Genomic DNA, 16,676 nt, shown 5'->3' with positions numbered 1-16,676 from the left:
TTTACAATGGTCACGTGTACTTTACCTGCCGAACTGATCCCCGGCCGTGTACACCTCTTACGTAATAGTCATCGGCTGTAAAGCAGGCAGGCACTGACTCCAGTCTTGGCAAATGCCATTAGGAATAGAGTCATTATGTACATAATACACTGTCTATAGCTACTGTACAATGATTGTTATTTGGGTCATGTACATTTCGCAGCCCACTGTTTACAGGACTAGGGCTGCGCAACGCCCAGTCACTTACTGCTACTTGCGCATAATAAAATCACTTCACAGGTCGGCGAACGCGTCATGCAGCAATCGTGATCTACTCAGCGATTGACCCGGCATCGACAAAGGACTGATGCCCCAATACAAGTAAGTTTTTAGTGAATGTCATTGGTTGCATGCACTGACCCTATTCGTAATATTCAACCAGTGAAAATTTTGATGTAAAGAAGAGGTTGGTGCGACTTCGGCGAGAGTAGGGGAAGAGTGTGTTGCTCCCTACATGGGAACTCGCGGTTTTCCTGCCGAATTGAATCCTCACTTGAGTGACTCACGACTGCCATCAGAAGTCAATCGAACTGTCCACTCGGCAACCCTGCAAGAAAGCACCACTCCCTGCTCAAAACACAGTGTTCACCCCTCATCAGTTGAGCTTGAGTAGGCTGAGAATGATTGCGCCCGAAGAGCACCACTTATAGCTCTCCAGGCGCAAACATCACCAGGGATACAAAGTTTCAGAGACGCTCCGTTTCCAGCGCGACCTCGTGAACACCAGATGGCGGCGGGAGTCAGTGTCGCTCATGGAGGCGCTGAACAAGCGCTGAGGACAGTTGGCCATTTACAACGTTGTTGCCTCCAAACCATCTAATTCGCAAGCCCGCGCTGGGGACAACAATGTGATTCCTATGTTTGAATTCCAGCTCTGGTGTGTCCGTTGGACAAGTGGGACCGATTTTGTTCTTGAGCATTGACGCGTGTGTTCTTGGTTTGGCCTTGTGACGCGGGTTGGTTTTCAGAGCATTTGTTCTTGGTTTTCGATGGCAAGTGTAGTGTTCACATAATATGGACTGTTACACATGGAGGAAACTTTCCTTTACCCAGCGGAGAGGGCTCAATAAAATAATGAAACACAATATCTTGGAGCACTATTACACACAAGCGGAAGAAGTGTTCACAGACTTCTTCGGAACTCCGTATTTCTCGCACAATGCAATCACAGTCAACTTAAGGTGGCAGACTACCCAAAAATTCGCTTAAAAATCGAATTTGTAAATTCATATTGAGTGCTACGTCAGTTGAAAGAGCATGAATAGCTGCAAATTCTCTGAAAATTGTGTCCCTATCTGACCAGCCGTTCAAGAGTTATGGCCGAAAATGTGCCCTTGCAAGGAAAGATTTTTTTGTTGCATGCTGTCATTTGTTGGCAGCACTGTATTTGAATGTGAGCAGACCGTGCGCAACTTGTCGTATTATGGAAACACGCGAAAGTGTGCAGAATTTTTCCCCAAGTCCAAAAAAGTCCAAAAAATCACGTTAAAAAAACACGTATTGGGCCGCCGTGCAGCAGGACTTTTGCCAGCACCCTCGTGACGTTGCAGATATGTGGCTTGATTATTGTAGTTGACGTTGATTTGGTGACTTTGGCAAGTTTGAGTCGTGTCAAGAAGTCAGGTAGGATTCAGTACTAGGCAGTAGTGAAACGTGAGTGGCAGTCTTTGCCGGTTTCTGAGGGCATCCTGGATTTGGTGTGCAGCGCTGTGGAAATTGCTTGCTGTGGAGGTCCCAGCACTGGATGTTGTATCAAAGGTACGACCTCGTAGCACGTGCTAAACCTAAAAAAATTCAAAAATTGACTTGGGTCTGTGGGAGTCCGTGAGACAACGCCCACTCGTTCCGTTGTGACAGATTCCAGGGCCACGTTGAGGGGCCCTACCCCACCACCCATGGCTGCTTCTGGACTTGTTTTAGGTTTGGGTCCCGCGCACGGACAGAATGGGCACGAAAATGTGAAAAAATGTAAATGCATTTGTTTGGCTCCTGGGTGGCTCGCACACCGTGGCACTATGCCGGAAATTTCAGTTTTTCCGGCCTGGAAAGCCTGTCAGTGAGGCGCAAGAACTTGTAAATCATGTCCTGAGGGCCAGCATAGTGGCAGGAGTGTGTGGTCAAAATTTCACTCAAATCCACTGAGAAACACCAAAGTTACGGTCAATTGAATGCCATATGAAATTTATGGGTAGGCTGCCCCCTTAAAACGTTATTAGTGCAATTTGTCCACTATGATGTATAGTTTGATAATGCACACGTTGTGTAACAGGTAGCCGAGTGGTAGGCGCGATGCAATTAACACGAGTTATCTTTTATTATTATTCTCTTAGGTACACACCTAGGATATATTAGAAGTTAAAGAAGAATAATAATAAATGACTTTCTGTCCGGTGCACACCTAGAGGTTGACTACTTCTTCTTCGAGTTAGCTTTGTCGTTGCTATCTTATCTTACTCAAAACAGAAATGCGCAGCCGCTTTAATGCAGCAGACGCCGTGCACTTACATACGGAGATACGGAAGCTCAGACAATTGCTGCGACGCTGGAGCTGGACGACAGAATGGATGCAATGGCGAAGAAGGACGCATACATCACGCTGAAGGACCATAAAGACAACTTTTCCCGGTCCCTGCCATGCCGGCTCATTAATCCCTCAAAGAGTGAAATCGGCATAGTCTCGAAGTCTATACTGGATACCGCTCTAAAACAACTCCGTCCCCAGCTGCAGATTAATGCATGGAGGAACACGGCAGCGGTGATAGAGTGGTTCTCAAGAATACCAGAGAAAGAAAACTGCATATTCGTGTGCTTTGACATCGTAGATTTCTACCCCTCAATCTCCGAAGACCTCCTCCAGAGATCCGTCGAATTCGCCCGCCGCTACACGGACATCTCCCAGGAGGAGGGTGACATAATATTCCACGCCAGGCGATCTCTGCTGTTCGGCTTGGAGAGGCACTGGGTGAAGAGACACAACGAGCACTTTGACGTCACAATGGGGTGCTATGATGGGGCTGAGGTGTGTGAGCTTGTTGGAGCCTTCGCCCTCGCCATGATAGCGGACGTGTTCAACGGCCGAGACGTCGGGTTGTATCGCGACGACGGCCTGGCTGTGTTCAGGAATGCATCAGGACATGAAGCTGACCGAATAAGAAAGGAGATGACCAAAATATTCCAGAACCTCGGACTGAAGATAACGATACAGACAAACCTGAAGAGAGTCGACTTTCTGGACGTGACATTGGACCTGACCACCGGAAAGTACTGCCCTTACCGGAAACCGAACGACAAGCCGATGTACATCAACTGCCAGTCAAACCATCCACCTACAATCATCCAGAACCTACCTGCATCGATCAGCAGAAGACTAACAGATATTTCCAATGATGAAGACGTCTTCATAGATGCGACTCCGATCTACAGTGACGCGCTGAGGAAGAGTGGATACCGGGAGAACGTACAGTATTTTGACGAGCGTAAAACGGACGAGACAAAGAAGAAGAAGAAAAGGAATCGCCCTCGGAACATCATATGGTTCAACCCACCATTTAGCAAGAACGTCGCCACCAACGTTGGACATCGCTTCCTCCAGCTAGTAGCCAAACACTTCCCCAAAGGCTCAAGCCTCAACAAAATCTTCAACCGGAACTCTGTAAAGGTTAGCTACAGTTGCATGCAGAATATGGCCACTATCATCAAGCAACACAATAACACGATCCTACGACCCAAGAAACAAGCTAACGGAGGTGACAACGATACCAGGACTTGTAACTGTCGGGCGAAAGACTCGTGTCCACTGGACGGAGCGTGTCTAACGGAGAGTATCGTATATAAGGCAAGAGTCACCGCAGGTATGGAGAAGAAGGAATATACTGGATTAACAGCAACAACATTCAAACAACGCTACTATAACCACCAATCCTCATTCCGCCACAGACAACACGAGAAGGACACCCGCCTATCGCAGTACGTCTGGACCAAAAAGGATGTAGGGAAGGCATGCAGCATTCAATGGGCGGTACACCGCAGAGCAGCGGCCTACAGCAACAAAAGCAAAAGGTGCAACCTGTGCCTGGCGGAAAAATTGGCAATCGCGCAAGCACCCAAGCACCTCTCTCTAAACAAAAGGAGTGAGCTTGTGTCGAAGTGTCGCCATGAGAATAGATACTACCTTCGGAACTTTAAACCAGCTACAGCCATCACCTAATTAAGTAAGAGACACCAAGCTCCAGTGGTTGTCACCTTTCACCACTTGCTGTCATTCACGCTTTGCACTGCCGCTATTTACACTTTGCTTTGTGAGGATATAAACCAAAACTGATCCAGATTTCCAAATACTGTTTTCTGATGATCGCTTAGTGCGTGAAACTCTGAGTAAAAACACTTCCTCTGTCCTCCTATTGTTTGAACCAGCTCTACCACTCGGTATTGAGCACTCTCTTGGACAGCCTGGAACCTCTCTGTTTTACGGAGATACACTAAATATACATCAGGCAAAGCTCCGTATTAGTTCCGTACTACTTCCGTATTGGACGGGCAGGGATACTACACTTGTACGTCTACATGTATATTCACGCACAATCTATACTTTCCGCGCTAATAGCTTCCTCGCCCAAGTTGCCATACACACGACCATCATGGCAATATTTCTGTGCTGAAACAATACCCACAAGCTATCACCAAGCTATGCCTCTCTTGAGTTCCTATTTCCTTTTGTGCTTGTGACTTCTAGAGTTGCTTTATTGCATCGCGACCCCAGAACTCGCAGCGAGCACAGTGCTGCCAGTTGCCATGACCACCAGCTGCAACACCAGCTGCCTGCATCTACCCCGCTGGCACTGAAGCGCTCGTTCCCACACTGCAGCATCAGCGATTGGAATTCCCTCCCTGCCGCTCTCCTATCCCAGCCTCCCCACAGCAAGATAATGCAATCATTCAAAACGAATGTTTACCGCCATCTTCGCAGCACAAACTGGCTCTGGGAAGTCGATTCCCTCTGAATAGTATGATACTAAGACAGTTTCTCCCCCACAATCGCTCGTGTTAAGCCTTGGGTTTTTGCATCTTTCTTACCTGTACAGCTCTATCTTGTTCTTTTTTTCATTGTTTTTGGTGCGTGCTTTTGGCCGTGACGCCGAGACCTCAAGTCGGCAGAGTCATCAATGCCCCACCATCACTGCTGCGTCTTGGTGCAGCGCCTGCTCATTAGTTGTCACGTTTGTCCTAGTCTCTGTACCATTGTTTTTCCTTATTCTTTTCGAGCTGGCTATGTAAACATAGTAAACAAATCGTTCTCTGCTTCAAATATACCAATTGGATCCATTCTGTGCCCGTAAATGTCCATGAACAAGCCTTGCTATAGGTCGTATGATCTTGTACTGAAGGTTTTGGCACTCGAAGGATCTGGTAGAAGGGGCGTTACAACGAACTCTATGTACTATCGCATTATGTTGTAACCGGACCCGTACACAGTTGTATAGGCCATGTTTCGCCATTGGATTTCAGATTTCAATTTTTCTTACGGGGTTTATGTACTAATCGTCCTCGTTATAATGAGGGAGGACCTGAACCATACTTCGACTATGACAATTTAGATGGAAAATAAGCATAAGCATTAGCTAACAGCAGCAGTTTTACACGCCGATTGTTTTGCCGTAGACTAGTAGATAAGGCGGGCTCATCAGGTGTGCAAGGATGGACTCAGATGGAGAGCCAATAGTAAATTTATGGTGAAGAACAGCAAGTTAGTTGCAGAACGTCAGTAGTTATGGTCAGTTTTGTGCAATGATAACGCATGAGCTAATTACGAAGTAACTGGTGGTTTTAGTAGACCTTTTAGCGTAACTTGTAGTTTCTTGACCCTTTTCGTCACTATAGGTTCATACATTTTTCCAGCTGTGCTGCGATCCACAGTTAATTGGGAACTCGTGGCCTGGCACGAGGTTAACATGGATGCAGCTAATGGGATTTCGGTCTTTGACCACTTGGTTGTGGGTCTGATCTACTCACCTCCCAACGTTTAGGCGCTGCATCTGCGCCTTTGATCCTAGAGGGTGGTGGCGTTCCCACGGCGGATGCGGAAAACTCGGCTTCTAGCGGAGTCTCACGCGAACCGTGAATTTTTTTATTTTAAGTTCACGATTAGTTATCAAATTACGCCTGGGTCCAAATCCCCTCCAATTTACGGGTAACGTAGGAAGGTTATAATTCGCTCTCTCTTTCGCTCTCTCTCTCTCTCTCTCGCACAAACAAAAACTTCCATGAAAATTGAAAGTCAGATGATCGGTGGCCGGAATAGATGAAAAATTGGAAATTTCATTGATTTAACTTAAGCGGGCAATCACTCATCAAAACATCCCTGAGATAAAACAACGCAGGAGTAAGTACATTCTACCCTGGCATTGCAGACAGACGCATACCAGTGAACGTCTTCACAGAGTATGGACGAAGTAAGTTCGAATGCAGTGACATTATACTTGGGGACCTTGTTATGTTCTCGTGCACACCACTACTACTAGACAACAGGAACTATTTCTAGTTTGGTGACAAGATAATAGAAACTAATTATTTACATTCTCAAGTGGGGAAGAAGAGCAAGGAGAAGAACACATGAATTCAGAATATGGATGCGTGGATGCGTCCAATAGAGATATGACGTAATCACGTGAAGCAAGGCGTATAACGTAACAATACGCGTTATACGGGTGATAATAACTTGAAGTACATGCGCAATACATGAGTAGCTAGCATGATACATCAGACCTCATAATATGAGTTACTACTTGCATTGTGCGTATCTATATTGAGTTCTGAATTATTTTTGATTTGCCTGTAATCCTTCTGAAGAGATGGCCACGAAAACGTTCAAGGAACAAGTTATTATACATGAAAATAAGATTTACTAATGGTGTTTGTACTGAGTGCGCAGCTTACTCTAATCGTCGCGTTAATCACATTTCAATCTCCACATAGGCTTTTTAGTTATAATTATAAATACATAATAAGAATCAAACTGAACTGAACAAGTTAGCAAGTTAAACATAGTCATCGACAGATTGCAAGCGACCGACTTTGCAGAGCTTAGTTAATTTCTTTCCACGGAAGAAGGATTAATAAGAAGATAATAATCAGCTTTGCGGGTTCGTACTGGCAGCAAGTTCAGCGCCATACCGTTTCATGGCGCAAATCCAATCTGCGTTAGTCATCATCCTCGACCCTGGTGATGACCCAAGTATGTAGTTACCCAAGCCTCCATAAAGAGCATTAAGGCAGGGACGACTAGACAGTGACAAAGTTTTGCGGAACTTGTTGTACTCAAGAATAGCCGTGAAGTAATCCTCCACCTTCCATGTTCGTCGGTTGCTCTTAATGAAGAGATAGATCACCGAATGTCTTGTTGCGAGATGTGCAGTGGCAGCAATCCATTCTCGAGTTGCAAATGTGTCATCGCTTAACACGTCACTGTATCCATACTCCATATCAACATGATGGAAGGGATTATAGGTCCAAGTATGATCTAAGTGCTGTGTGAGAAGTGCGATCAAATGCGTATCTTTTAGGGATAAGAGTAGTGTTGCATCTTGCTTTGCGACGATGTAAAACCCTTTCGCAAGTTCCACCAGCCTGCAAGAGCGGTGCGTGTAGGACAAGTATGGGATCATCTCTGAAAGATCCTTTTCTATATCCATAATGATAGCACTTCGGTAATGTTCAATGGAGCTGCAACTCTCGGACGACAAATCCGCTAAGTATTTAAGGTGGCAGACTACCCAAAAATTCGCTGAAAAATCGAATTTGTAAATTCATATTGAGTGCTACGTCAGTTGAAAGAGCATGAATAGCTGCAAATTCTCTGAAAATTGTGTCCCTATCTGACCAGCCGTTCAAGAGTTATGGCCGACAATGTGCCCTTGCAAGGAAAGATGTTTTTGTTGCATGCTGTCATTTGTTGGCAGCACTGTATTTGAATGTGAGCAGACCGTGCGCAATTTGTCGTATTATGGAAACACGCGAAGTGTGCAGAATTTTGCCCCAAGTCCAAAAAAGTCCAAAATTCACGTTAAAAAAACACGTATTGTGCTGCACGGCGGCGGGCGAAGCCCGCCGCCGTGCAGCAGGACTTTTGCCAGCACTCTCGTGACGTTGCAGATATGTGGCTTGATTATTGTAGTTGACGTTGATTTACAGTGCATTTCAAATCTATAGACGCGTAGGGTTTTTAAAATATTTCAAATTTGGCTGGAACTTTTTGAGAATAGTTTTCGGTATATTGCTCAGGATCGCTCCACAATTACTCTCATATAGTTTCTAAAGGATTGGATAACAGACGCCCAATTTGGAAAAATGTATGCACAAAGTGATCACAGATTTTATGTGGTATAGATGCTGGCATAACGGTTTTTGCCTAGGTACGCGTCTATAGTTTTGAAATGGACTGTAGTGACTTTGGCAAGTTTGAGTCGTGTCAAGAAGTCAGGTAGGATTCAGTACTAGGCAGTAGTGAAACGTGAGTGGCAGTCTTTGCCGGTTTCTGAGGGCATCCTGGATTTGGTGTGCAGCGCTGTGGAAATTGCTTGCTGTGGAGGTCCCAGCACTGGATGTTGTATCAAAGGTACGACCTCGTAGCACGTGCTAAACCTAAAAAAAATCAAAAATTGACTTGGGTCTGTGGGAGTCCGTGAGAGAACGCCCACTCGTTCCGTTGTGACAAATTCCAGGGCCACGTTGAGGGGCCCTACCCCACAACCCATGGCTGCTTCTGGACTTGTTTTAGGTTTGGATCCCGCGCACGGACAGAATGGGCACGAAAATGTGAAAAAAATGTAAATGCATTTTTTTGGCTCCTGGGTGGCTCGCACGCCGTAGCACTATGCCGGAAATTTGAGTTTTTCCGGCCTGGAAAGCCTGTCAGTGAGGCGCAAGAACTTGTAAATCATGTCCTGAGGGCCAGCATAGTGGCAGGAGTGTGTGGTCAAAATTTCACTCAAATCCACTGAGAAACACCAAAGTTACGGTCAATTGAATGCCATATGAAATTTATGGGTGATGTGCCCCCTTAAGTCTGTACCAACTCTCGCCAAAGTATGTAGCAGAGAAACATGTGACCTCATTGCACGTGTCTTTGATCGACGTCGCTGAAAGGTTCGGAAGGTAGGTAGAAGATTCCTCCGCGTTCAGGCACTGCTCTTGTGCAAATGACATCAACTGCCCAGTGCTTGTCCAGCTAGTAGGCGTATTCACGTTTTCAGGCAGACTCAGCACCAGGCTCGATAATTGCACAGTCAATCGCATTTTGCATTGGAAAACACGACGATCATAGCTACCGAACACGCAGTTTATGAAATCTCTCTTATGGCTATAATGCACGCTAGCTACCCTGGCATCGACGAAGGACTGATATGCACCAATACACGTTTTTAGCGAATGTCTTTGGTTGCATGCACTGATCCTATTCGTTATAATTATCGCTCACGCGCGCTACATTTTTCTCTCTTTCCACCGTCTATCACTGTTCAACCCAGCTGCAGCCATCTACGGCTACTCGAGAAAAATACAATCACGTTGCGGGAGCAGCTAACGACATACGTGTCATTCGCTCTCTGCTCCGCAATTGACGCGTTATTGAAGAAGAACTAATGAAGGATGGCATTATCTCATCACCGTGTTGTCCGGGTTCACGGGCAACCGCTCTGGCGGGTTTTCTGAGCAATGTGGACTGACTATTTTCCGAAAGACTCAGCCTGGGCTGCATGGTGAGTGAAATCGAAGAGGTCAGAGGACAGAAAAACCAAAGTATCTACACCAACAAGCAATGCCAACTTCAGAGAATAGAACCCCCTCCCCGCAGGCACCCACTAGATCAAGCATTGTCACAGAGTCCAGGTGTTGGCCTCAAACATATTGACTACCATTGAACGTTTTCCACAACTTAAAATTCTTCCCTGTTCTCCAGCAACTTTTAAAGCAATCTGAACTTACTTTAGAGTACTTTGCACCACCGCTATTGACCTCAGCGCTAGTATCTCACTATAACTTCAATTATAGAGGTTTTTTGGGCCAGTTAAAGCATTCAAGTGACACTGTAAGGCACATTATACTGGGAATAAATCCCCGCCATAGTTACTGTTTATACTATTGCTGAACTTCCGGTCATCCTCCTCCGGCCCTAGTCCCAACCTAAAATTCTAACCATCTGGCCATTGTCTATGAAGGAAGGTGCAAACAAAATTTCTATTAGATGGCTGTTTTGAGAGCATCCTGGAAGGAAGGTGATCCTAGATGATCGGTTGTTGAAAGTACATTTCAACTGTGGTCGACGTACTGGTACGTGTAATTCATGCATTACGCTATGCTTCTATGTGGTGTGTTCGAATAGTACCCATGCCCGTGATCTTACTGCGATTGATAACAAATACCGTTTCACAATGGAAGGCAACGACCGAAGCCCTCTCATATGCTACTTCCGGATGACGTGCATTCCAAGAATCCCTAGACATCAGCAAAGTGGCAGAGTTTTCATTATAGAATATTTCCGGAACTGGATACAATGATGAAAAGGAAACCAGCTCTAAGCAATGAAAACGTGAAAAGACACGGATTGGTTTACCAGGAGCAAGGTCATTGGATTTCTTCTAGCGAAACAAAATTCATGAAAACAGGGTTATATTGCAGGGAAATGAACAAGTAACGAGGATCCTGAACAGAGAAAGATCGAAATTGAGATTACTTAAATTTAATTGGTCGGAATGTTTACAGAAGATGGTATTCGTACATTTACCAACGCTAACAGTTTTCAAAACTCGCATTCACAATGCAACTAGTTCCAGTAATACAGAGACACGCTGAAAATGACAGCTGTTCACAAAGGAAGTTTACAAAATGAAAAATTCACCAATCTTTAGCAATGCACCCGTCCAGAAATCATGACAATGGGGGCACAAAACTGCACTGGCTGTTGTGATACTGGCATTCTGCTGCTCATATTTCTCTCATTCGTTCTTCTTCATCACGCCGTTTCGAGACTTTTCGTAGCCAGCACCTTGCCATAATCCACCATGGCTTTGAACAATTCGTCTGCTGTCCATTCCTTCCTAGAATGTGTTCCTTGTAAGGCAGGTTGTAGGTAACTTCCCAAATGTAGGTAGAGAGTTGCACGATCAGGGATACTGGACTTTGGCAATCCCTTCAAGAAGTCTTCATACTCCATGACAGCCATGAAATAATCCTCGATAGGAACCGTCCGCATGCTTCCCATTATCAGGAGCTTGACAACAGAATGTTTGGTTGCGAACTGCCCGACGGCGTGTATCCAATGATTTGTTGAAATCGCAGCCTCGTGTTCAGCACACTTGTTCTTACTGACGAAATCCCAATGAACGAAGGGATTATACGTCCATCTAGGAATGATTCGCTCCAGACCATATTCACAAAAGTAGGGACATACCGTGCTCAGGGCTGCCAATAATCTTGTGTCGTGAATTGCAATACTGTAAAAACATTGTGCAACATCAACAAGCCTCCTGGAACGGTTCACGTAGGGTAAACATAATACCAGCTTTGGGATATCCTGTTGAAAATGTTCGATCATAGCTTCTTGGCACTCTTCAGTAGAGCCACATATATCTTGTAACCAGGTCGTCACGTCTTCTATTCTATACACATTCATGTCTGCATCTCCATCAGATGAGTCTGTCCTTTTGTCCTGAAACAACCCAGGCGAAAGGTTGGGAAGAATGTCACAAGCTTCAGCTACGAGGAATAAGTCTACATGGATCAGATCACTCTGTAAACAAGAGAAGGTCCAGCTTGTGAATTCACCGGTAGTTGGAGGCGCCATCAACGCCAGACTCCTTAATTGCTTGAGCAATATATACTTACGGTCGAAAACCCAGCGATTAGCTCTTTCGACAACGAAATCTTTTATGCTATCCCACAGGCTATGATGCAGGCTAGCCACACTGCCTGCTATGTAGAGAATTCGTGCAGCTCGAATATACGACATTTCCAAGTAAGGACTGAGATGATACCGCTTCTGCATGGGATGGAAGCACATAAAAATGACAAATACAGAAAATATCGTTGCATTCATTAGTTTCAGGGAGTTTCAAACAGGACAATTATGAAGAACAAAGGCTTTAACCACCAAATCTTAAACCAGGGACGTAAATTTACATGTAAGTAAATACATGGTTTTAAACATTCAAGCGATGCCGACGCGGATCCCTTGAATATTGTTTTTATATTTCAAAATTAATAATACATGTACACTTTCATCCTGCTGTAGTGTAGCATTTACAATCGACTTGTTCATTCCTGAAGTTTGAACTCGGATGTTGAGCCAATGTAATCATGGAAAATAAATGAAAAACTGAATGTGGTGATATGTGACCTACTGTTCACCAAAGTAACTAGATCATTATACAGTCAGGAAATGTAACAACAAAGGACAAAACCGACATTGGAGCTAGGGTCAGGTCCGCGATGCATTTTTCGGTGCTTTTGTGCCTTTTTGCTGACTTACTTCCTCTGTTAACAAAAAACTTCGTGATCGATTTTTTGAGGGACTGGTTTGCGCACAAACTATGGTGAAATGAGTCGCGATCATTTTCTCGGCCTTGCCTGGCATGTCATGAGAGAGGTACGATTCAAGAAAAGCGACCTTTCCCAACAAGCCGATAGGAATAGATGGTTGCGCTGTGGCAACATAGGTGATGACAGCCATTGCGAATTAAACTGAACATAGGAGTAAGGGATGATATTGGTTCATAAACCTGTACCGGTCTGTCTGTTTCAACAAGTTGTGAATGGCTCATTGTATATTTTGTCGAAGACTCTTTTAAGAGTTTAAACCTGTCACTGAGTAATGTTATTGAATTGACTTTCTGCGAGATAATTATATACAGCAACAGCCACCGCAGTCGACTGTGGACGCCGACACCGACACCAGCTGCTTGTGAGAACAGCTACATTCTCCAAAACACATGGTTGACAATGAAATGAAAATAGGTCGGAAACAGACAGTGCAAAAAAGAAAGAATCTTTGGCTTAGCAAGGAGCCTCTTTGCGATCTCCTTTTGTAATAGAACAATTTGAATAAAGTCTCAAAACAATACAAAAACATTGCACATTGGTACTCACCTGGCATAGATGCTTAAACGTGTACTCATTGAGCAGCAGCTTCTTAACATTCCTCGAAACTCCACACAGCTGAAAGATGTCCAGAATTGACAACATTGGCAATAATGTACCTTGCAACACATCAAATGAAACACTGTCCAGTTCATTCGGGATCGGGCCCTGCTCCATCACCTGCAGATATTCAGATACATGTTGTGATCTCGTTGCATCACTGTTTGCGGATTCTAGATGCAATTCCTCTTGCTGGAGTTTATCATCACCAGTAAGAGTTTGACTAGCAGCAGCCATTAGCTCTGGCATCGCATATGTATTCTCAGTAGTGATGTCATGTTGTGGCTTGGCTACCTCGGTTGCGTCATCGTCGCGAACGTCAGGCTTCTGATGGGCATCCATTGCCAATGTACGCTCCACAAAATTGCTGATTTCCCTGAACAACTGCACACCCAGCCAACGGACACAGAGCAGTACAGTTGAGGATAGAATAACATCTACATGTATATGCCGCACATAGACAGCCACCAGCAAACAAACCAATAATTCGCTAAACAGATAATGCATAGCGCAATAGATACATCTGGGAAAAACATGTACATGGTGTGAATCGGCAATAGCGTCACCTCAAATATTACTTATTGAAAACACGATTTTCTCTCCTAATTATTGCATGCATTATAATACTTTCTTTCAATAGAATTAACGAAACCAACAAATGTCCCAAATAATTAATAACCATTACAAATTGAAGACATTTTTTCCAGTGTGTTGACAGAGTTTAGACTTACCTAGGAGCAGAGACTTGCACCTGGTGTTGTCGGGGTGCAACTACAGTTTCCAGGGGAAAGGGATATCTGAGGTCGCCTGATGATTCGAAAACTGCAAGTGAACTGATGGTAAGCAAGATCGAGAACACTGATTTATACCTTCATACTACTACTAATACTACTGCTGAGTAGTGTACTGTGTAGTGAAGACCTGAGACGTGACAGCTCAGCTCTAACTATACCGTAGGCGTAAAATGAGTTGTCTCTCAGAAGAAGGTCACAGTACATCCACTTTGCGTTATCAACGTTTATTACTGCTATATGGCTGACTGTTGATCCACTAAGCTCTTAGTGGTACAGCAGAAACCTACGTATTCGACACAGATAGACGTGGGCAGCAGACAGTGAGCCTGTATTGGTAATAATTATCGCAATCATCTCTGCACGGCTAGCAGTGCGCAGAGCTGCACGCCACGGCCTCCATGATGTACACACGCACATTTAGCTGACTGATTACTTTGTCACACGCACAACCGCCACTGCATTTTAAAATGGTCACGTGTGCTTCTTTATTTGGCGCACTGATTCCCCGTGTACACCTAGTATTAGTATTACGTAATAGTCATCGACTGCAGTGCAAGCACTGACTCTATTCTTCGCAAATGACAGAGTCATTATGTACATAATACACCGTCTATAGCTACTGTACAATGATTGTCATTTGTGTCATGTACATTTCGCAGCCCACTGTTCACAGGACTAGGGACGCGCAACGCCCAGTCACGTACTGCTACTTGCGCATAATAAAATCACTTCACAGGTCGGCGAACGTGTCGTGCAGCAATCGTGATCTACTGAGCGATTGACCCGGCATCGACGAAGGACTGATGCCCCAATACAAGTAAGTATTTAATAATTAATTTTTAGTAAATGATTATGTCATTGGTTGCATGCACTGACCCTATTCGTTATATTATCGCTAACCCGCGCTACAACTCTCTCTCTTCCCATCACCTATCACTGTTCCACACAGCTGCAGCCATCCACCGCTACTCGATCAAAGAACAATCAAGTCGCGGGAGCAGCGAAAGTGTCATTCGTGCTCTGCTCCGCGTTTGACGCGGAATCGAAGAAGAACGTATTTATTTTTAAAAATATTTATTATTATTATTAAACCAGTGAAAATTATAATGTGAAGAAGAGGTTGGTGCGACTTCGGTGAGAGTAGGGGAAGAGTGTGTTGCTCCCTATATGGGAACTCGCGGTTTTCCTGCCGAGTTGAATCCTCACTTGAGTGACTCACGACTGCCATCCAGAGAACACCAGAAGTCCATCATATAGTTATAGCTCTCCAGGCGCAAACATCACCAGGGATACAAACTTGCAGAGACGCTTCGTTTCCAGCGCGACCTCGCGAACACCAGATAGCAGCGTGAGTCAGTGTCGCTCATGGAGGCGCTGAGGCAAGTTAGTTGGCCATTTACAACGTTGTTGCGTCCAAACCATCTATTTATAGCAATACAAACTGCTTTATGGCAGTTTTCTAAAAAAAGTTATTGTGTTCTAGTCCATGGACCCCGTCTAAAAATTAAGAAATTAACGAAATGTGATAACCGAAAATTAAAATTTCACACAAAACCTCACAATAATCACAACACTTGAAATGCTGCTTTCAACTCTTAACTTGTACTGCACCAACAATTGGCAACATGCATGTCATGCATGCATAGGAAAGAGGATCATGAGGGGAAAGGTCTTCTACATGTACAATGTAGCTTTTCATTCTGTGTGTGATTATTGTGAGGTTTTGTGTGAAATTTTAATTTTCGGCTATCACATTTCGTTAATTTCTTACTTTTTAGACGGGGTCCATGGACTAGAACACAATAACTTTTTTTAGAAAACTGCCATAAAGCAGTTTTTATTGCTATAATTTCTTTTTGTTTTTTCTGTCACCAATCAATGGAATGTCTTAGATCAATATGTAAATGATGGCCTTCACATCATATCAATACCGTATTATACGCATTGATGTGCAAGCCTTTTCTTGCAGAAAATGGCACTAGCATGTTCTTCTGCGGGGAAACATGGGAGTAGTGGTGGACCGTGGTGATACTTTTTTTATACGGAGGTCATTCTGTGCATGTTGCTGTAGCAGAATTTCATAAAATTGTCTTGCCTTTCAGATATTTCAGATTTCCCCACTCTCGATCAGATTTATTTGAGAAATGTAACCAGGTGCGTGTCACAGATGTTTTTGTTGATTCTGTGTTTATAATGGTTTATAATCATGGGTTATCGTGATAAGGTCATCCTGCATCATATTGCACTGAAATCGTTATCCTGTTGATGTCGATACAACTTTTTGAAGTAGTTCAATGACTTCAAACTGTTAGTCCACGATTGTCTAAAACAACACAGCAAAGGAGGAACAATAAACATGTATTAAAATGTAAACAAATACATTGCTGAATCCGACACCTCGTTCCAACAACTACACTGATCCTGAGGATAAAAGGGGCAAGGCTATGGTTGGAGGCACTGAGAGATAAACAAGGCACTCCATAATAATAAAATCTTACACATCTTTTGGTGAGTATGAATGATATCCAGTCTAACCTCTTTAGGACGAACACCAAGGGACCGATGGTATTTATTCTGTGAGTTTGTCTTAACCTATTTTATAACCAGTGAATACAATTATTTCTCCAATAGACATACAAATAGATTTCTTCTACA

At 44.1% G+C, this 16,676-nt stretch overlaps 1 protein-coding gene across 1 annotated transcript; it reads right to left on the bottom strand.

Annotated features, from left to right (window-relative positions):
• Positions 1-10,610: 10,610 nt before the first annotated feature.
• Positions 10,611-14,048, bottom strand: LOC135825350 (uncharacterized). The gene is made up of 3 exons (XM_065338085.1): positions 13,959-14,048; positions 13,177-13,611; positions 10,611-12,070 (listed from the first exon to the last, which is right to left on the bottom strand). Exons 2-3 carry the CDS (start codon positions 13,567-13,569, stop codon positions 11,045-11,047), a joined length of 1,419 nt encoding a protein of 472 aa, XP_065194157.1. The 5' UTR covers positions 13,570-13,611; positions 13,959-14,048; the 3' UTR covers positions 10,611-11,044.
• Between the last annotated feature and the right edge of the window lie 2,628 nt (positions 14,049-16,676).

The sequence above is a fragment of the Sycon ciliatum genome, chromosome 9, assembly GCF_964019385.1.
Source record: "Sycon ciliatum chromosome 9, ocSycCili1.1, whole genome shotgun sequence".
NCBI lineage: Eukaryota > Metazoa > Porifera > Calcarea > Leucosolenida > Sycettidae > Sycon > Sycon ciliatum.
Note: the sequence above shows the minus strand (reverse complement) of the source record. Positions and strands in the feature narration are given on the sequence as shown.